Source organism: Pleurodeles waltl, chromosome 1_1, assembly GCF_031143425.1.
Source record: "Pleurodeles waltl isolate 20211129_DDA chromosome 1_1, aPleWal1.hap1.20221129, whole genome shotgun sequence".
Classification (NCBI taxonomy): Eukaryota; Metazoa; Chordata; class Amphibia; order Caudata; family Salamandridae; genus Pleurodeles; species Pleurodeles waltl.
Window position 1 is genome coordinate 625,132,417 of NC_090436.1, and position 22,121 is coordinate 625,154,537.

Below are 22,121 nucleotides of genomic sequence, written 5' to 3' on the forward strand. Positions count from 1 at the left end.
CTGAAATCCGTAACCTGCGCAGATGAGCTGCCACCACCGCCTGACCTGAGCAAGAGTGAGCATCTTGAATTTTTCCTTCTTGAGGAAAAGATTGATGTCCCTTAAATCCAGGATTGGGCGAAGGCCCTTGTTCTTTTTGGGAATCAGAAAGTAGCGGGAATAACAACCACTGCCTACTTCGGACATTGAGACCCTTTCTATAGCTCCCTTGACCAAGAGAGCCGTAACTTCCTCGCGGAGCAAAACCAAATGATCCTCCATCAGCCATTCTTTTATTGGAGGGATAGAAGGAGGGAAAGACTGGAAGGGGAGAGACTAGCCCTTCCGTATGATCTGCAAGACCCATTTGTCCGTTGTGGTGGAATGCCAGTGAGGGAGATGAAATTGAATCCTCCCTCCAACTGGACAGACATGGTCGTGCAGAACCGCACTAGGAGGGCTTGGGTGCTGTGGATGGGGGCTGTGTGGTGGCTGAACTCTGGCCAGACCCTCTCGGTCTGACGGTACTACGACCACGTCCTCTTCCGGGATGCTGTGAAGGAGGACGGTGGCTAAATTGTGGCTGGGGTGGTACCGCGCCCCTTCCGAAGCCTCAAAAGGGACAAAAGACAGACAGCTGTTGAGCTGGCGCTGAGAGGCCCAAGGATCTGGCGGTAGCTCGACAATCCTTGAATCTCTCAAGCGCGGAGTCTGCCTTTTCACCAAAAAGGCGAGAGCCATTATTAAAGGGCATGTCCATCAAACTCGACTGGACATCCCCTGAAAAGCCCGTGGAACGAAGCCAGGCGTGGCGACGTAGGGCCACTCTCGACGCAATCGCTCTACCCAGCGAGTCGGTCGTGTCCAATCCACACCTGATTGTAAACTTGGCTGCATCTCTCCCATCCTTGACAACCTGGGTGAGAGTGTCCTGTACGCCCTCCGGAACCTGGGGCAGCACCTGTGCCCCCATATCCCATAAGGTATGGAAAAAACGTCCCAATAGGCAAGAGGTGTTTACTGACCTCAGTGCCAGGCTGGAGGAAGAAAACAACTTCTTTCCAAGTTGGTCCAGCCTCCTGGATTCCCTGTCCGAAGGGACAGAATGGAAGGCACCACGGGAAGTGGGGTGGGGTGTTGGGTAAGGAAACTAGGGTCATTTAGAGCAGGTCTCTTGCGGTGACCGATTCTCCTATTCACAGGAGCGCCCCTGTGCAGGGTTTGGACCATGTTTCTAAAAGGACGTCCGTTAGGGCCTCATTGAAGGGCAACATCGACTGTGATGTGGTCACCCCCGGTTGAAGCACCTCTGTCAGGAGATTCGGCCTGACTGGCACCGTGGGCAAGTCTAGGTCCAAGACCTCAGCTGCCCTATGCACCACCATAGCATAAGAAGCCCCCTCCTCCGTAGCCACGTTGGGAGGCGAGAGCATGCCAGTATCTGGAGAAGTGTCCAGTCCACTGGCTTCCCCTAGATCCTAATACCAGTCCTGTTCTTGCTCCAATTCACACTTTAAAGCAGGGGTCTTCAAACTGGGGGGCGGGCCCCCATAGGGGGGGCCTCAAGTGATCCTAGGGGGGGCGCCAGGCTCTGGCCAAAAGAAGCATTACACAAATAACAGTGTTTTGTTTTAAGCAACCTGTTATTGCAGTTTTAAAAAGGTAACAGTACTTAACTGCAATGTTTAAATACGTCTAGACATATTTAAACATTGCCATCCTTATAAAATATCTGTGAAAAATTCTGAGGGGGGCCCCAATGGTTTTTATTTTTCAACTGGGGGGGCGCAGCATTAAAAAGTTTGGAGACCACTGCTCTAAAGGGTCCTCAGACCCCTCCCACTCCTCTCCTGTGCCTGGTTGTTCAAAATAAGGCTCAGGCAATGATCTGGGCCTAATCAGTGCCGTTGAAGTCAGAATCGGCGTCGTACGACATCGTTTCGGCTCCAGATCATCCGGAATGAGGATGGGGCTACCAACAGTGGGCGCCGGTGGTGGAGGAAGTGTCGACGTCGGACCCGGTGCCGGAGTAGGTCGACTGTGAGAGACCGGCGGCGGTCCGGTTCTGTTATCGGATTCTGGGGTCCCCAACAATGCCGAGGCCAAAGCCACCGGCGTCGAATCCGATAGGGCCCCTGCTGACCCCACGGGGTCCAAAGACCCACCGAGGGTGCACACTCTCAAAAACAAGGCGCATAGCCTCGTAAAACTCTTTTATTTGAGCGGGGGTCGCTCTGGTCCCCGGGAAAGGGGGAAGACGCAGAGTCGGCCCTGGCGACAGCTCCACGGATCTGCGCTCGGAACGTCGACGTTCCTTAGACACCTCGTCGGTCGACGGGCATGACAAAGTCGAAGTTCGTGTGGACTTCTTCTTCTTCTTGTGCCTCTTACCTGAATGATCGTATGACTTTGAATGTGAGGAAGAAGACTTGGGGCTCCGGGAGCGGTTCCGTGAGCTCCTCCTAATGCTGAACCGGAGTCGCGCTGACCGAAGATGGCTGTCGGGCCGCCAGAAGTTTGAGGGATCTCTCCCTCAAGGCCTCCGGAGTCATGGCCTGACAGTCGGCACACGATGTCGAATCGTGGTCCTTTTCCAGACACCAGAGACACACTGTACGGATCCGTGACCGACATGGTGCGATGACATGCACCACACGGCTTGAATCCTGTCTTTCTTTAAGAAAGGTGCAAACAATCAACCGAAAAACCTCAACAATCGTTGAAGAAAAAGGGTAGCTGTTTCCGGATCTGCGCTTAACTGGCGCGGAATGAAAAGATCTGATGTACACACGCCAGGGTGGTGCTGATATAGAAGACCGTGCCAATGACGCTGACGATGCCGCACGGAGCCGGATGACGCACACGGATCCGAACGACGCCACCCAACGGTGCACGCAGGGTACTACTCAGCAGAAAAATTCCAGATTCAAAGCTGATGCCAGGGAATTGTAAGGTAAGGAATCTGCAGCTGGAAGTCAGATTGGGGCCCTAGAGTGCCTCCATGCTCCCTCAGAAATTGGTCTGCACACAAATTTGTTTGCTGCATAATTTCCTGATGGAAGTCAACATACAAAAATAGATGGACGTAGTCGACTGGCAAAAAGTTGGCTGTATCGTCCTTACATCCAGCATCACCAGTAAAAAGATGGAATTTGGGGCTGAACTAAATCGGGGGGATGCCAAGAGAGCACTCTCTGTGCTTGCCGCCGCACGCACCTGCTCTCTGGGTTGGGCTAACCTGCTGTTGTCCCGCTGCACAGACTGTGCTTGCGACGGAACAACACGACTGTCGTCATCGTCTCCCTCAGAATCACTGGAAGAGGTGTCGTCGGATGGGTCTCCGCCAACCAAAAAATCACTCCCAGATTCTGCCCCATTGTCCTCTCCCTCAGATGCTGTCTCAGTCTCTGATCCTGCCTCAGAGCTATCCTCCATAACCTGAGTTAGGGCTTGAGCAGCAGTCATCCAACGAGACTCCATCTCTGCTACTGGCTAAAGTGTCCCCCAAAGCACTAGCCTACGTAGAAGGCAGATAGTCACAGAAATACTCATGTGTGTGATGTGTCCAATAGTAAATGTTGTCACCTTCCCTTCGCTTCTTCTCTGATTCAGCAGATTCTCTGAAGACACTGAAAAAAACAAAAAAAGACACACTGTTACTTCACCTTACCGCATACCCATACCCATCATCACAGCCTTTAGCGCTGGAGGCACCCATTAAGACAGTCATTTTTGGTATTCTGCCTCCCATGACCTCCTCCCCCTCAGTACCACCCTGGAAAACTGCCCCTCATATCTCCATAGCCCCCCTCCCCATACATTTCATTTGTTTTAAAGCGCAGGTAACGCCTGGCTTTACAAATCCACTCAGATAAATACATGTATATCCTTTGCAGCAGGCATATAAACCATCTGCGCTACTTTATGCCATCAAAACTGCCACTAGACAAAAGACAGATTTATTTCTATATAGAGAATCCATCTCTCTCTACTCTCTCTCTCTCTCTCTCTCTATATATATATATATATATATATATATATATATATATATATATATATATATATATATGTATATATATATATATATTTATAAATTTTATATATATATCACTTTTATATATGTGTGGTTTTCCTGTGGGCCGATCGTGGCTCCCGGAAAAACAACACGTGTGTGTGTGTGTGTGTGTGTACAGATATATACACACACACACACATACATATCTATAAAGAGATTTGTCTCTTGTTTCATATCCATATATTTTTGCTGTGTGTGTGTGTGTGTGTGTGTGTGTGTGTGTGTGTGTGTGTATATATGTGTGTGTGTGTGTGTGTGTGTGTGTATATATATAGAGAGAGAGAGAGAGCGAGACTGACTCTCTAACTGACTTCTTTCTATATATATATATAGAGAGAGAGAGAGAGAGAGAGAGAGAGAGAGAGAGAGAGAGAGAGAGAGAGAGAGAGAGAGAGACTGACTCTCTACATCACTTCTTTTTTTTAATACATGTGTGCTTTCCCTGGGGCCGATCGTGACCCCATGGCAAAGCACACATGTATAAAATAAGCATTTGCAATGCAATGGGTCTCGTGTTCGCTCAACTTAAAGCGATAAGCGTTGTAAACTCCTAACCAAACTTTTCTTGCCACATAAACTGAAAAGTAAAACAGTTTCACATAAGTGAGCCAACGGCCGCTATGAGCGCAAAGAAAACACACAAAAGGAAAGAGAAGTTCACTCGAAGTTAAATAGATCGTAAAAAGTGCAGTTATCCATGTAAGGGCAAAAGTACAAGTATCCATATAACCGGCAAAAGTGCAAATTTCCATTTATCTATGCATGCTTTTCACTAATTAAATCAAGCTATTTTTAAAAGGCAAGCTCACAAACCAACCAAACTGATGGGCTTGACATGAGCATGGTTAAAAGCCCAGAGGGAGATTACAGCTTTGCACTCAACCCTAAAAATGCCCCCATCAAACATTTTCATTTTTAAAATATTCCCTGGGGGGCATGGATGGGTGCGATCAATGGGAGCCTTTTTTGTTTTTTTTAAACTATAAAATATTGCCCTTCCCTCCCTGTGTAGAAGGGGCTGACCCCGGGTAGTGCGATCGCCCCCCAGAAGAACCCCAGCATCTTTTTTTTTTTTTTTTTTTAACTATGCCCCCAAGGGGGGCAGCCCACTTGCACGGGGGCCGACCCCCCACCCCCAAACAAGATTCCTGGGGCCTAGGGGCAAAATGGTGCCAGGAAGGCATTGATGGAAAGGGGAGACTCTTCCCTTTCCATCGATTGCTCCCTGGCATCTGGGGAGGTCGTTTTGGCCTTTTCTTTCCCCACCACAGTGGGGAGAGGATGCTCACCTGCTCCTCGATCCTCCGGTGGGGAAAAAGTGTGATGTCAGCACGCCTTGTGGCGTGCAGACATCACAGAGGGGCGTGTGGAGACGCAGAAGTTCTTCCGCGTCTCCTGAGGTAAAAAAGAAAATAATAATAAATCCTCTGGTGCATTTTTAAAACCCCTCTCTGGCGTCGGCCAATGGATTGTGACCCACACAAGGGAGGGTTTGTGGCCGTCAGTCAGTGGCCGACGGCTGCACCAATGGGGTTAAGGACCTCGCACTCAAACACTATTCTCTGTGCAGAGGGTTTCATTCATAACAATAAGTGTCCTACCCACTTGACTCATCCAGCTGTTTTTTTCCCCTTGTTGAACACTTTGGTAAGAGACTACTCAGAACACTAAAAAAAATGTGCTAAGAAATGTAACCTCCACCCGAGACAGGGCATGTTGATGGGGCAGAGAAATTGACACTAGTGTACTTTATTTGTATTACAAAATGTCTTGTACAGATTGGAATCTGTGATCGAGTGGACAGTACCATGGCAGCGGTTAACATAATAAGATTGTAAGTGACAAGTGGGGGGGATGTGATAATCTGATGTTCTAGCCCCTACCCAAGATTATTTTGCAAATTTACTAATGTGACGCCCAGGACATGTTGTTTGGGGTCAAGGACAACAAGTTTTCAAGTTTCTTTTGTCCTTGGGACAAGAAGGCCCCACCCCATGCAGCACTATCCTTTTGGCTGCCAGTTTACAGGGAAGGGAACTGTCTGCAGTTCAGGTAATTTTTATGTCCATATGTTAATGCTGTTTGAACTTGTATTTATGGTTCGTTAATGCAAAGCCTTTATTATTACGGTGAGCAACCTAAATAGACGTTACAAGGTCACAATGCACTATTGACAGTGGTTCCAGTAAAAGAAATGTGTGTACACACGTTTCAAAAGTTGAACAACATGAGGCTACATAGAACACTTACAAATGCTCTGATTAGATGCAAATCTTTGCAAAACCTGGTATGCATGATTGAATATTATTTGCTTAAAAAATAAAATGTTCAAAAAAATGCAAATAGGAAAAACACGACTTGGTAAAACTGTGAAATGTTGGTACTATTTCTTTGAAGCATCATTTAGTAAACTGTGTTGATGCATGTTAGTATTTCCAAAAATATTCATAATGGAAGCTCAGTGTTCAACAAGATTATAGAAAACATTAATATAGACAAGCACTGGCAAAGCTAACTGATCTGACATTGGTGGTCAGTCTTTTTTGGTTTTGTCAATGTGTGTCTTGTTTTGACATGACTTTTCTAACACTTTATTGTTGTGAGAGCTGCCAGGTCTTCACCATTGTAACAAACATTGTCAAAAAGCAAAAAAGAATGGTTTTGTCTCAAAAAGTACACATTGCCACAGTAGTTCCTGGCACTGAACACAACTACTCTGTGTGCCAATATGCTCTTTGTTGAAGCCAGCTGATAGATAGAGAGAGAAATAGAATTGTAATAAAAACAAAATGTCTTGGTTAACACCAGCTCTACTTGTGGCCCAATTCTTTAAAAAGGTCACAAAAGTGTCCCCATGGTATATGTCTTTGCATTACTGACTTTAATAAATTCTCAAGAATTTATAGAAGTAGACCAGGACATAGTACTCCAACAACATATCTGTGAACTGTATTTTAGCATGAGCAAGTATGCTTGTGTAGATTTGCTCATGAGAAAAGCGTTTATAAGTTCACTTTCCCTCCAACCACTTTTTCACAACCCTGGAAGAACTTCTACTTCTGCCCTTGTGTGGTTTAAATTTTTGACCTTTCTCAGAATGGGAAAATATTAGAGAAGAGCTGCTGAAAATCCTCAAAACATGCATTTCAGTAGGTTTGCACATACTTGAAGGCATTCCAGCCCTGAAATTATTGCTTTCTGCTTCTTCCAGCCCCAGTATGTAGATCTGTGGAAAGGTGTCAAAATAAGGAAATTGCTATAGTAGGGCTTGGTATTGTTGGTATTCAAGCCCTCATTCAGTATTAGCCCTGGCATAATCAGAGAGGCTCATTATCAGAGCTCTTACATAATGAGATTGCTGCCATAATTTGTCACCGCACTACATGGCACCAAAGGGACAAGCAGGTTTTTTACAGGGCAAGTAGATTTTATAAGCAACCTGTCCCATAGACAAGTAGATAATTCATTAAATTCCACTCCCCTGCCTAATGCTGGACCACTTTCCCTCGCTCAAGCTTTAGTAAGGAATTAGTATATGCTTAAACCTACTGGACCTTCGTGTTAATGGCTTAGCAACCTAAGTGAAAGTCACAGTGGTATGTATTTTTTTTTTTTTTTTAAATATATTTTATTAACCTTTTGTTGTTTTACATTTATACGTTTGCTCGAGTTAACAACTTGCATTTGTTGTATGTGAGCATTAAACAGTCTGCATTTGTGACACACATTATACAATTTTAGTTACTTATTACTTTGGTATTGTTAACATTTTCTATGCATTCGTTGGTACTTGGTGTTGATATACCCAACCCTATGACGAGCCGTGCTATACACTTCGCAATCTTATACTATCAATTTAACTCATATATGTGATCAGTCAACTTAAACCCGTTCCACTCTGTACTTTAAATAGGAGAATGAGAGCGAAGCAAACTGAGAAAAAGAAAAAAGAGAGAAAAAGAAAAATACAAAAATGGATAGAGAAAAAAAAAGAAAAGGGGGGGGAGGAAATAAGCAAGATAGGAGAACAACTTTACGGCGTTATGTGGGTGGGATTTGTAGCTAAAGGTGTTTGAGGAGTTAAAGCATGTCAGCATGTAGGGGGAGGCCAGGCGCACCATCGCGGGAGGGGGGACAACAGGCCGTTCGCTTCATCCCCGTATCCAATGGTGATATAGTATTTGGTGGCTCGTTGGTTTCTGTTTCGCGTTCCTCAGTGTGGGCTCTACGAGTGTTCAGTTACCCCATGGAATTCCCTGGGGGTCCCATCCCATAGGTCAATCCACCAAGATGTGCTAAGTATCTCCCACCATTCCCATTGGGGCTGCTGCTCTCTTGCATAGTCCATCCCAGTTCGCCACTAAGTCTTCCCAGGCCGGGGCAATAGGAACCTGACGGATGCCCTTGGCCTCCTCCGCCTTCAGGACCTGTAGTTCAGCCCTGGACCATTTCGTAACATCCTTTTTCCAATCAGCCAGTGAGGGGTGGTCTGAGGATTTCCAGCCCTTTGAGATCAATCTTTTGTAAAGGGCCAGGGTTAGGTCCAGGAAACGCCCTCTTACTTTCCCGTTTAATGCTGCCGGCCTGAGACCCAGTAAGCACAGTTCCGGGGTAGGGAGTAACTCCGTACCGAATAGCTGGGACAGAATAGACAATATCTCCTTCCAACCAACCTGAAGCACTGGGCACCCCCACACCATATGGTCAAAGTCTGCCTCACCCCCCCGACATCTTGGACACGCCCTGTGGGGCCCCCCGTATATACGGAATAGTCGGTGCGGTGTTAGGTACGTTCTGTGCAGGTAATTATATTGGATGTATTTTAACCGCGCATTCCATGTGATCGTCTGGGGGTATGCCAACGTTTTGTTCCACTCAGGGTCAGACAAGTCCCGCCCAATCGTGCCTTCCCATCGCTCCCTTAATGACTGCAAGGGATCTAATATGGATTGTAACTGGGTTCGGTATATTTTGGTTATCAAGTGGGGCTCCTCCCCCGACGTCAGTAGGAGGTGCAATACTCCGTGAGGAGTGGGTTCAGCGTTTATCGTGCTCCAGTGGTCCTTCAGTGCGTGCACTAACTTCCCGAAGAGCAGGAACTGACCCCGGGGAACACCCACACCCGTTAGATCAGCAAAGCCCCTCAGTACCCCCCCCTCGAATAGTCCACCCACTGTCTCAATCCCTGCACCCGTCCAGGGACCGAGTCCCAGGCTTTTCGGTCCTTTCCCCCCAGACTCCATAATCAGTGCCGAGAGCGGTAAGGCCGGGGAGTATGGTGGGCCCACTCCTACTCTCTTCGCGCATCTCTTCCAGCATGCCATTGTGACTTTTAACATCATGTTGTTTCCAGGCAGGACTATTTTCTTGCCTGTCATGTGTGTCGCAATCCGTGACGTGTCCATTACCCCCTGGATTGTCCACAGGTCCAGGTGTCCCTTGCCCGCCAGCCAGCCGGCTACCCACTGTAGTTGGGATGCCAAGTAATAAGCCTCAAAGTCGGGGGCACCCAGTCCTCCCATGCGGGTCGGCCTACAAGTGGTCGTGAGTGCAGTGCGTCTACGTCCATTGTCCCAAATTAGCTCTCTGAGCAGTACGTTCAAGTCACGGAACCATACCGGAGGGATCAACAATGGTAAATTGACAAAGTAGTAGAGGAGTCTTGGAAGCATGATCATTTTAGATAGTGCCACTCTGGCCATTATTGATAACTTCAGGGAGTGCCAAAACCCTACCGAGGACCTCAAGGATCGAGTCACTTTGCCAAGGTTACCCTCCCTGAGATCTTCCAATTCGTGGAATATTTGAATACCCAAGGGCCCCAGTTCACGTCTGTCGGGCATGTTGGTGGGCGCTCGCAACCTGCAGTCAAAGGGAACACGTATGTTTTGCCACAGTTTAGGCGCAGTCCCGAAACCACCCCGAAGTCCTCCAGTGCCCCAAGTGCCCAAGGGATACCACTGGGACCGTCCCTAAGATAAATTAATATATCGTCAGCGTAAAGGGAGACAATGTGTTCAGTTGGCCCCCACTCGACCCCCCTACCCACACCCCCCTCCCTCAGCCGAGTCGCCAGGGGCTCGATAGCCAGGGCAAACAGTAGTGGGGAAAGGGGGCACCCCTGTCTAGTGCCACGGAACACCGGGTACGCCCTGGAGATTGTTCTACCCGTCCTCACCCTTGCTAGCGGGGACGAGTACAACAGGTCCACCCATCTAACCCAGTTTTCTCCCAGACCCATTTTTAACATCACCGACCTCAGGTAGTCCCACCGAATTGAGTCAAATGCCTTCTCGAAATCCACCGCCAACAGGGTCCCCGCCAGCGGCCTCAGTTCTTCGGGCATGTGTAATACAGAGAAGAGTCGCCTAAGGTTTAAAGAGGTGCTGCGACCGGGAATGAAGCCATTTTGGTCAGCATGTATCAGTGTGGACATGTGGGGAAGCAGTCGGCCGGCTAAGATCCTGCTGAGGATCTTGAAGTCACTATTTAGCATGGATAGCGGGCGGAAGTCGGACACCGAAGCCTCCCTGTTGGCTGTCTTGGGGAGTGGGACTACCAGCGCCTCACGTAGTGTACATGGTAGCTCCCCCTTTTGTATTGCCTCCGCATACATCTCCGCCAAGCAGGGAGTCAGTAAGGATTTATATTTCTTGTAAAAATCCATAGGAAGGCCGTCTGTACCAGGGGTCTTCCCAGGGGCCAGCTGCATTATGGCATCATTTATCTCTTCCATGGTCACTGGCCCTCCTAGCCTATCCCTATCCTCGAGATCCAGCACCGGTAGGGGGATCCGTAACAGGTAGTTGTCAAATGTCGCCGTCTCCAAGTCGTTAGGTCTTCTATACAGGTGTGCGTAATAATCCCTGAATGCGTCATTGATGGGGCCTGGGCATAGCCTACGGTTTCCCCTTCTATCCAGCACGCTTGTGATGGGTTCACTATCTCCGTTTGGGCGCACCAACCATGCCAACAGTTTACCCGACCTCCCCTCCTCAGATTGTATGGATGCTAGATATTTTTGCATGTCATGGCATCTTAGTCTTTCTTCAGCCTGTGAGTGTTCTCTGCGTGCTTGATTATATTTTTCATCCTCTTGCGCTGCAGGGCCCTGTCTTAGCTCCACCTCGTGTATGACCTCCTCCAGGGCGGTTAGCTCCCTCTCTAGTGTGCGCCTCACTCCCGCCGACTGCCCGAGACAGAAACCGCTCGTCCCCACTTTGAGTGTCTCCCACTCCACCGCCCTGGAGGGGGTGGATCCCTTGTTTGTTTCAATGTGTTCTGTTAGGTGGTTGCGCAGTGCCTCTCTATATGCCTGATCTTTGAGTGTCGCAGGGGCCAGTCTCCATGACGGGATGGGCGGCCTGTCCCGTGATACCCTCATCGTTAGTAGTAGAGGGTTATGATCCGATATTGTGCGAGCAAGGTATTCAGACTGGGTCATATCGCGAGCCAGTCCCGAGGTGCAGACCACCCTATCAATTCTAGTGTGCACTCGGTGGAGGCCCGAGTAAAATGAATAGTCCCTGGCGGTTGGGTGCTGCACCCGCCAGACGTCCACTAACCCCCAAGTACTCAACCACTCAGTTAGATTTTGTGCTGTTTTAATTGATGTTGCCCCTTGGAGCGGTGGGGTAGACCTATCCATGTTTATATCTAGTACTGCGTTGAAGTCCCCTCCTATTAGTACTTCCCCTGTGCTCTGGCGGGTGAGGTGACTTGATAAGCCGATCATGAATGGGATCTGATCTTGGTTGGGGGCATAAATGCAACTCAGAACTAACGGGATCCCCTGTAGTTTCCCCTCCAGTATCACAAACCTTCCCTCTTTGTCAATGCTGGAAGACTCAACCGTCAGTGGGACCCCGCAATAATCCAAATCAGTGCGCCTCTTGCATAAGCTGAATACTCCGTGGCAAACACCCGCCCCCTCCACCTCCGTCTTAGTTTCTCTCCCTCGCCCATTGCCAAGTGGGTCTCCTGCAACATTGCTATCTGCACCCCCCTTCTCTTGAGGAATGATATAACTCTATGTCTTTTAGCCGGAGTGCCCATCCCCCTGACATTCCAGGTTATAAGGTTGTAGTCTGCCATCCAGTGCTTGGGACCTGCTCGTGGCAGGTCTGGCGCGCCCTTGATCTCAATAGCCTCCCCCACATGCCCACCCCTCTACTGTAGTCAGATTTCTCCACCCATTTAGCCGATTTAACTTGTAAATGTAAACCCCAACTCCCAAACCCCAGGGCGCCTCCGGAACTGTAGGTTGCCCAATAAACTGTGCTATAATGCAACTTTTCCAAACACATAACTGCAGTACTCGCCAGCCAAGTCGGACAGGCAAGAGTCGAGTCAGGGGGGGGAGCCAGGTCCGGAGGGGCCACTCGCTCAAGCAGTGTGCTATGTCTCTGGGCGCCGCTTCACGTCCGGGCTATACGAGCTCGTCGGCTGTCTGTGGGGTCACACTCGGTGCTGGCGATAGGCCCTCCGAGTCCTCGGCAGAGGACACCATTGTATCATCGGACTCTTCTTCGGTCCCTCCTCGGGGGGGGGCACCTCACCACCCACCCGAGCCGCCGCCTCTAGGGCCGCCCTCCTGTCCGTTTCTCTCTGCGTTTGCGTTGGTGCCAACCGAGGGCGGTCACTTGATCTCTTCCCCTTCGGGGCTCGGCGGGCTCTTCTCGCTCCAGGGCTTTCACTTGCAGGTCGCACTTTTTGGGATCCACGCCTCTCAAGCCATTCCCATGCTTCCTCCGGCGATTGGAAGAATGTGGTCTTGCCCTCCACCATCACTCTTAGCCTGGCCGGGTATAATAGCGAATACTGGATCCCTTCGTCTCGCAGGGCTCTTTTGACCATTAGGAATGAGTTTCGCCTGTTCTGGACCTCCAGCGTGAAATCCGGGAACAGTGTAACTTCCCCGTTCCCTACTTTGAACGGGCCCGTCTCTCTGGCTTTCTGTAGGAGGATGTCCCTGTCTCTGTAGTGCAGAAGTTTAGCGATTATAGCACGGGGGGTCTGCCAGGGGCTAGAGGTCTCAATGGTACACGATAGGCACGTTCCAGGGTGTAGAAGGGGGTCAGGCATCCCGGCGCAACCACCTCGCTCAACCATTTCTCCAGAAAGCCCACCAAGTTTGACCCTTCGGTCCCCTCAGGGAGGCCTACCACTCGCACATTGCTCCTCCTGTTTCTTCCCTCCGCGTCTTCGGCACGTTGTTCAAGTCTTGCCACTCTGTCGGTCAATGAAGTTACCTCCGCCGCTATGTCTTTCTGCCTTGGTACGATGTCCGCTAATATGGTTTTCGCTTCTTTGACCCTGTCAACCAACTTGTGATGGTCAGCTCTCAGGAGCCCCACCTCAATCGCAACCTGGTTGATGTCACGTTGCAATGTTGATTTGGTATCGTCTATAGCCCCCAGTATCTTGTCTAGGGTGTCCTGAACTTTAATTTGTGATTGGTTTAGTGAGTCCGCTTCGCTCACCCCAGGTGGCAACTCGTGGTCCATGGTTCTATTCTTGTGACGGCCCTTGGGGGGCATCGGTCCGGCAAGCAGGCGCGCCTCGGGGGCCCCGGCAGACGGCCCGCGCGCGTTCGTGTGAACCACAACTAGGATTGTCCCTTCTTTTCGGACTTTGGAGCTCTAACTTCTACTCTCTGTCCTTTTTGGCCGAACTCCAAGAGCTCCGCTGGTTGTGTCTAAATTGCGGCTCCCAGGATGGGGGGCACTCCTGCAGTAGGTCGCTGCTAATTACTCCCTATTTCAGCCCCAGTGCCTTTGTTCGGATTTCCAGTCAGGCCCTGCCCCGGCAGCCAGATCCAGGCGCCCGCCACAGCCAAGGCCCAGTCATCCATCCAATGGGGCACTCACCCACTTTCCAGTCCTCTTTCCGTGCTCAAGGGTGTCCACCTGATCGTGTTCGTAATCTTCTCTCCGGAGTCAGTTGTGCCCCAAGACGTCCGGTGGCTCCGCGGTCCCCTCATGCCAGACAGTTGACCCGGGGCCGTCCGTTATGCGCACCTCTCTCAAGGCGCAACACATGGGGATCCGTGTTCAACTACTGAACCTCCACAGATGACACACTCCGTTAGGCAGCCCATCCCGTTGCCTTTTCCGTGCCCAGGTACTCCAATTGGGCCAAGTACAATGCCCTCAGGTCGGCTCTGGCAAAGGTGGGGCCGTTACGCCCGCTCCGTCGCTTCCGCTGAGGGCTTACACCAGGGAGGGCCCCCAGTTCTCTCCAACTGCATCAGGGGCCCCAGGGTCCGCGATCTGGACTCACGCCGCAGTTGCGAGCGCAGCCGCACCTGGTCCGCCCACCTTGTTCCTGCTGCTGTCGGCCGCTCACCACCGGGCCGCGGCTTTCCGCGAGGGGAGGGGCCGCTAGCCTCCCCTCGCAATGGTAAATTCAGCCTCCGACGCAAGCGCCGATGGACTCTGGCCGCCCGCCTCGCTCCCGCCGCGGCCGACCGCACAACGTCAGGCCGCGGCTTCCAGCAGGGGAGGGGCCGCACGCCTCTCCCCGTAACGGAGCAAACTGCACCGCCCGCCTCTCGCCCCAGGACTGCGTTGGGGGCCCAATCGCGCCTCCCGGCGGTCCGCCGCAGGGAGCCCACACTCCGTGAGCAGGCGGCCCGGACCAGCGCGCTGAGAAGGATTAATCCGGCAGGCCCCTCCGGAGCTAGATAATCAGGCGTCCGCCATGTTCCGGACCCTGGCCACGCCCCAAAGTCACAGTGGTATGTAAAACATGCCCAGTCATGATTATTGATAGATAGAGTAATAATTAAGTCCAGAAATATGTGAAAGTCATAGGTGTATTTGTGAAGGAGATTGACTCGACTGACTTTCAGGTAATTCAGAATAAACCCTGTTGCTATGTTCACATATTGCTGAGGATATGCCACATTCTGTTGCAACCCAGTAATTATCAGTCCTTGTTGTTGCATAGAAAAGAGGACTACATAAGCAAACCTCCAAAATTATACTTTAACAATATAATCAGCATACATACTGAACAACTGAGTCCTAGTCTGGTCAACTGCACATCCTCTCCATCAAATATAACTGTGATCTCATCGTAAAGCACTAGAATGCCTTCAATAGAGTAACTACGACAGTTTAGTATGAGCACCTGCTAGCTCAAATCGTTTCCCTCTGAGATATAATCATTGTTTATTTATATTACACAAATAATGCTATTATACATATACTTCTCTAGTTCTATTGTACATCCTTTTAATTTCCCTCCTAATCTGCTGATCCAGTAGACCCCAGGGAAAGAAGACCATGCTTATCTGATGTTTTTTAGAGATGTTTTTCCTTGGCCTTGTAAGTCATAAGGAAGAAAGATGAACTTGCCAGTGCAACTCAGTACCTAACATTGTACAGTGCCTGAAATTAACCATTTAAACTGTTTTTCTTGTTAGGTTGACTATTGCCTTTTTTGCAATCTCTGGCTTGGATATGTTGGATGCTTTGAACGTGGTGAACAGTGCCGAGATAATTGAGTGGATTTATTCTCTTCAGGTTCTACCTACAGAAGACAGTGAGTGTGCATTTTTCACTTTGCAGTTCAGTATTTCATTGCTGTTTCTTGTTTTTGCAGTGTTGTTGCATTATTTCTCCTTATTTCATTTCCATTTATGCAGAGGTGCCTGGTTACATTTTGTTTGAGAATGAAGAATAGTTTGTACTGTTATGTTTTTTGGTTTATGTAGATTTAGAAAGAGGTGTTTCCCAAAGCTTGAAAGAATCCCATTATAGAAAATGTCTATGTTGCCTCTTAAATCATGTCAAGGTTTGTGTATTGTTGTGGATAATATTAAAATATTGCACATATGAATTGATCAGCAGGAATAAGATGTCTCAGCAAGTCAGGCTTGCTGCTAACTGCTGTAAATCTTTCAGCCAACATCAGATCCCTTCTTTCTTCTGAGGTCGATAAAGTGTTTACCATTCAATTGGGCTATAAACACACCTGTTATTTATAGCTCCTGCTCTATGAAATAACTAATCTGCTGCATCAATTATGATGTGCAAAAAAGCATCTTAAATCAGCCTCCATTTTGGAAACAAAAGTGGTTTTGTTTCTGTTATTTAATTATTTTAATTAGCGTGTTGTCTGTCAACGCAAAACCTTGTTAAGCATTTTTTAAATATTTGACAGAGTTGACCATGACACTCTAATACAAAGAATCTGTGAAGTCAGCATATAGGGGACTGCTTTCGACTGGCTCACATCCTACCTTCAAAACAGAACAAATGCCATCCATACTCCTCCTTTTTCATTCAAACCCTTGTTCACAAAAGCAGGGGTCCCTGAAGGCTCAATCATCTCACCCATGCTTTTCAACATCTACATGATGTTGTTGCCAACAATGATCAATGAATTTCAACTCACATGCTACAACTATGCAGATGTCACACAAATAATTCTTAAACTGGAATGCCCCAAAGAAATCGCAAACTCACAAATCTCCAGCTGCCTCAAAGCCATTGATCAGTGGATGACATGGAGCCATCTCAAACTGAATGCTTCCAAAACAGAATTAATCACATGTGGCGATTGGAGAAATGTTGACCCACTTTGTTCCTGACCTGACTATCTGGGGCCACTTCCTAAACTATTTAAGGAAGTGAGAAACATTGGAATTATCATGGACTCCAAGCTAACAATGAATGCTGAAGTGGACAAATTATCAAGATCAAGTTTCATCACAATGAAACTCTGCAACGCATTTTCCCCCACCTCGGTTTTCTACACAAGGTGCAGGCTTCTATCTCTCTTGTACTATCTAAACTGGATTATGCCAATGGCCTCTACTATGGATCACCTCTATCTACTTTGAAAAACTACAACACATTCAGAACTCAGCTGCCAGGTTACTTCTACGTGTAAAGCCACTAACCCATATCTCCCCTGCCTTGAGAGCCCTAAATTGGTTACCAGTTGCCAGAAGATCCACCTTCAAGCTGCTCTGTATCACACACAAAGCAATACATGAACAGGACCGCTTTTCATCAGGAATAAAATCAGCCAGTACATTCAACAAAGAAAGCTCAGCTCAGGATTTGAACCCAGCCTCAAAATACAACCATACCAGAAAAAGACAATAGGTGGTACATCTTTCTCTGTTCAAGCGGCCAAACTATGGAATTCATTACCCCCAAATTTAAGATCCACGGATAACTATCTTATTTTCAAAATACTACAAACGAGTTGCCTCTTTCCTGCATAACCACCATACTCAAACAGCAATGGCCTGCATATCCCTGTGTACGTAAACATGCTAAAATTTGATTATGTGAATATATCTAGATATGTGTATTTCTTTGTACAAATACATATCATAACTGTTATCTTAAAATATATAGATAATCTTTAGGCCTGTTTAACAAATGTATATTTTCCTTCAATTAAATGTACATATGTATGTATTTGTAGGTGTGTTTGTGTGTGTATATGTGTGTGTGTGTGTAATATATATATATATACATACATATATATATGTGTGTGTGTGTGTATATTATGGGTATGTGTATGTTACTACGTATATATACATATGTGTATATTACTCTACACTTAACATGTTCATAGGTCATTGCATAGTTTCTATGTAAGTTGCTTGATTAAATGCTTATGAGTCTCTGTTTTTATTTTATCTATCACAACATGTAAATATTTATCTTAACTATTTGTCTACAAGCATATTTCACTATTGAAATACTGAGGAAAGTACAGGAATAAAATAACTTCAAATAATGTAACTCTTGAAAGACTGCGTTTACACGATACAACTTTAAATCTCAATATATTATTTCCTTACACATTTATTCCCTTGATTATGTAAACATGTTTCTATAAATGTACTACTCTAATCCTACTGTAAAAGAGGGGAAAAAACATTTTAGTCTCTCGAAGGCTTTACTCTCTCTGGCCATCACCCTATACCTCTATCAATCTTCCCTTTATCTCCACTCTCTGACACATCCCAAGCCCATTCTGCTACCATGATCGCCAAAATAATCCTTCCCAGACTCATCCTCCTCTAACCTTCCTGACTTACCCTAAACCTCAGTTTAAGACTATGATCGCCCAAACAACCTCACTAAATTCTCATTCATTTATCTCTCCTTTGACTCATCCCAAACCCTATTTAACTACTATGGTCATCTTCTCAATAACTTTCTACAGACTCTTACATCCTCCACCTCTCCTTTACTCATCCAAAATCTCATCTTACTGCTATGATCTCCCATTTAACACTTTGTGATTCTTCCCTCCTTTATCCCTCCATTATTCTATTCAAATCAACTAACAGACTCACATGCCCTCTGCTCAAATTAACTCACACCTCCCTATACTAATACCGTACTCCTATTTCCCTATACTAATCCATCACTAATCCTTTGGATTCCAGAGTAGCGTGCTACTCACCAAAAAGCGCTTCACCGCCTCACCAGGGGTACTAAGCGCTATATAAATACAATTACAATACACTGGGGATGACGTCCAGTGCCCAGAGTCACTGGCTGCGAAATGCGGTATATTGCCATGAACAGTTGGACACGTATTGGGAGCTAATGCCAGCACGTTCATGCCCGAGGACATTTGGTCTCCACTAGTTCTGTATCTATCTTCTCGGACGGACTTAACCACATGAGACCCGAGACATCTCCTGAATAGATCCTCTACACAGTGCACTGATGGCAGGCATATACCTTGAAAAAGTTAATCTGAGCACTTCTGTTTTGCAACTCATCACCCATTAAAGTAATATGTAATGCAGTGTGATGCTGCATCATTCCACATGTGTTATGTTTGAACTGTGTAGTCTTTTTTGTATTTCACCTATATTGTTGCTGGGATGGGTTTCACTCTTCCTCTAGGTTCTGGCGACACCAGCGATGTTAATTGATCATACCTTAAGTGACTTTTGACCTGCCCATTGATGAGACGTTGAGAAAATACTTGACCTTGACCACCTATGCCACACTTCTGATCAGTACATTGCTGCCGGATTTCTCATCTGATTCTTGGATTCGGAAAAGCCCATTAGTTAAGATCTGGGACTGTATGCACCCTTGTTGTGTTTTTTTGTTTCTTTTTGTTTACACTGGCTGAGAGATTAGGAGCAACTGGTTGGGTATGTTGGGGAGTTGTCTTTTTAGATTATGGGGCTCACTGATTGTTTGGGTGATCAGTGTGGGCGATGGTTCTATTTGCGACAGACAAGATGTCACTGGACTGAAACTTTTGGCTGCTTTGGATGGGGGTTATGTGTGGGCAGTTTACCCTGGGTTTCAGATTATTCCATTAGATTACCATGTAAACCGTTTACGTTGTTATCCTGGCATGAGAGGGGGTTGAAGAACCCTAAAAAAGCAAAGCAGGTCTTGATATGTCACGAATTGCACAAAGTTGATGTGTTGGGGTAAAGTGAACATATTTGAAGCCAGATAGTCCCATATCATTTGCAGCTACATAGGAGAATATAAGATTTTTTGCCTATTATTGCCTCTTTTCTCAAGGAGTGGTGGTTATCATTTGAAAGACCACAGGCATCAAGTATGACAGAGTTCAGTTGGATTTGGCTGGCAGATACTTGTTCATAATGGACTCCCCCTGTGATGCCTTGATCACGATAATCAACATCTTAATATGCTGCAGGGATGTGATTTTAATATGGTCCCGCCAACCCTGCTTCCATACCTGTTTCACTGCAAAGCCTGTAACATTTTGGAAGTATCAAAAATTGTGGATATTTGGAGGGATAGACAAGATCTTAATAAGCCTGCTCATACTTTTTCCACAGTGCATAATTCCCTGTAACGCATAGGCCTTGTAGGTGTCTGAGATGCTCTACCTACATCGTTCACTGCTCAACCCAGCGCTTTTTAAATTATGTCTGAAAATTTCTACTCCAAAAAAGAGCCAGGCAGACTTTCGAGAGCTCCCACAGAGGCACTCGGGCTTTAGGAAAAACACACACAGCTATCGAAGACTTATTTAATATCAAAGTTTGGCTCTGATCCCATTATGCTACAGTACAGAATGCTTTCGAAGTTGTTATCAAGGAGTAGGCACCTTGAAGCGAGAAAGGGATGCTCAGACCTGAAGATGGCATGCCACGAAGAGATATGACTGACTGTTATGTGGTGTTTTGGGGTAGAGATGACATGGCCATAAAGTACAGCGAAGAGGAAAGGCCAGCTAAAATTGGTATGAAGAAGCAAACTATCAGCACAGGTCAATACATGTATGTTGCTCTCGTTGTCATAGTTTAGCTAGGAGTGCACTGTTTAAAAGGGTCGTTCTGCTCAAGTGTTTGGGTTAAATACTGATCCCACTGCCCCAGGCCTTTTTTGGTAACCTCTGCACGATTCTGCTTCGAATAATATAGTCCAGGAGACGACTCTGATTCAGGTTCGTCAATTTGGCATCACCTTATAAAAAGGAAAGTTTATCTGTCCCAGATTTCGAGTGGTATGTTCTCATCACTCAAGCCCATTCAGCATTTACTTGGTTCTACCTACCACCTGCCTGGTAACTGGGTTGTTTGCTATTGAATTATTTATTTCTTTACATTGTAAGATGGAAAAAGAACTACAATGTGATACAATATGCTCACTTACCTATAACATGGTCTGTGCACAAGTTTCTCTGGAAAAGTGGAGAGAACAAGGATGAATAGTGATGGGAAACTATGTTGTCAAATTCAGGCAAAAAAAGAAATTAAATGCCCTGTATTTTTAAGCCCTCTTGCTCTCCTTGTGTGCTTAGTAAAGGCATAATTAATAGACGTTATGCAGAGCTCCCTATTTCATATGCTCTGGCTTCCACAATGTACTTTGTAAGGTGCTTTTGACAGACAGATTAATAATTTACATATGAGGGTGTAGCATTGATTTTATGCGTGAAGTATGTGCTGCGACTCGCTGTCCTAGCACTGCACATCCCACAGAGTGAACCCACTTATGGGCAGGAGTAAGTGTAGACAGTAGAAGGAAGCATCCGGGCGCCTGCAATGACCATGTCCGCTGATTCACGGATCCTGGTCTTACCTGTCAGGATCTACTCTCAGAGTTATTGACCAGACTGAAAAGACAGAACCTTGCAGGTGTTTTTTTGTCTTCTTTTTTTTTACTCGAAATGCTCACATTTGTGAAATGAATGGCTCCGGATGTACGCCATCTTGGTTTTCTTACCCAATTGATCTGAGCGCAGTCAAAAGTGCCTTGCATTCTGTTTAAGTTGTATCTTTTTTGCACGTCATTTTTAAATCCCCTATTTTAAACTCCTGTTGGTACTTCGTACAACGAATATAGTATTAGGCCTCGTAATTACGCTATTACAAAGTTTTTCTTGGTTGGCAAGCTATTGTGGTGTAATAAAAACATTCTGTTGAAACTGCGCACATCATTGCATGTATTTTTGCTGAGGTAATCCAAATGAGATTCATGAATTGCTCTGTCTCTTTATTATATCAGGAACCTCTTAGATGACGTTTCAGCTGTCCCCAGGGTTGGGTCACGATTTATCGTTAACTTTTTTTTTCTAACAGTAATGGTGGATTAACTGTTTGCACTTATGATGTTAACAACTATTTGGTTTTGTGTGGAAAATGTACTCAATAGATATCGAAAACAAAACGTGCCTTGAAGGGAAGTATAAAAGGCGCACTTAATTGTTTATAGGAACCCTCACATTTATTAATTCACATCATTTCACCCTCATTTCACTATGGCATAACAGTATTTTCTTTCGTTAGTGAAATACGTCTTATATATCGATATTATTCAGAGGTGTATACTGAATATTACTTTTTTAGCCACTCCTGCGAAGTATTTCACTTTTGAAAAAGTTTTTATAGCTATTAACATGGCAACGCGATTCTTGTGTCGAACACCAGATGGCGTCCTTGGGATGGCTTTCAACTAAGGCTGCGAACGTACAGTTGCAATTTTTTTCTCCAAATTGTCAGAATAAATATCCTGGTATTCCCGTCCCTAGCAAGTCACCAGAAAGTGTTTTTCTACAAAATGAAAAGCTTTAACCACAGTAG

The 22,121-nt window shown here is 46.6% G+C and overlaps 1 protein-coding gene across 2 annotated transcripts in view; it reads left to right on the top strand.

The window, feature by feature from the left end:
• The window catches only part of PGGT1B (protein geranylgeranyltransferase type I subunit beta), a 239,403-nt gene that overhangs the window by 56,565 nt on the left and 160,717 nt on the right, over positions 1 to 22,121 (top strand). Inside the window, exon 2 of one of the 2 annotated variants that reach the window (XM_069226500.1) lies at positions 15,483 to 15,601. The exons of the other annotated variant lie outside the window; for it this stretch is intronic. Coding sequence (XP_069082601.1) covers positions 15,483 to 15,601 — 119 coding nt within the window. The remainder of the gene's footprint in view (positions 1 to 15,482; positions 15,602 to 22,121) is intronic. 2 annotated transcript variants of the gene reach the window in all.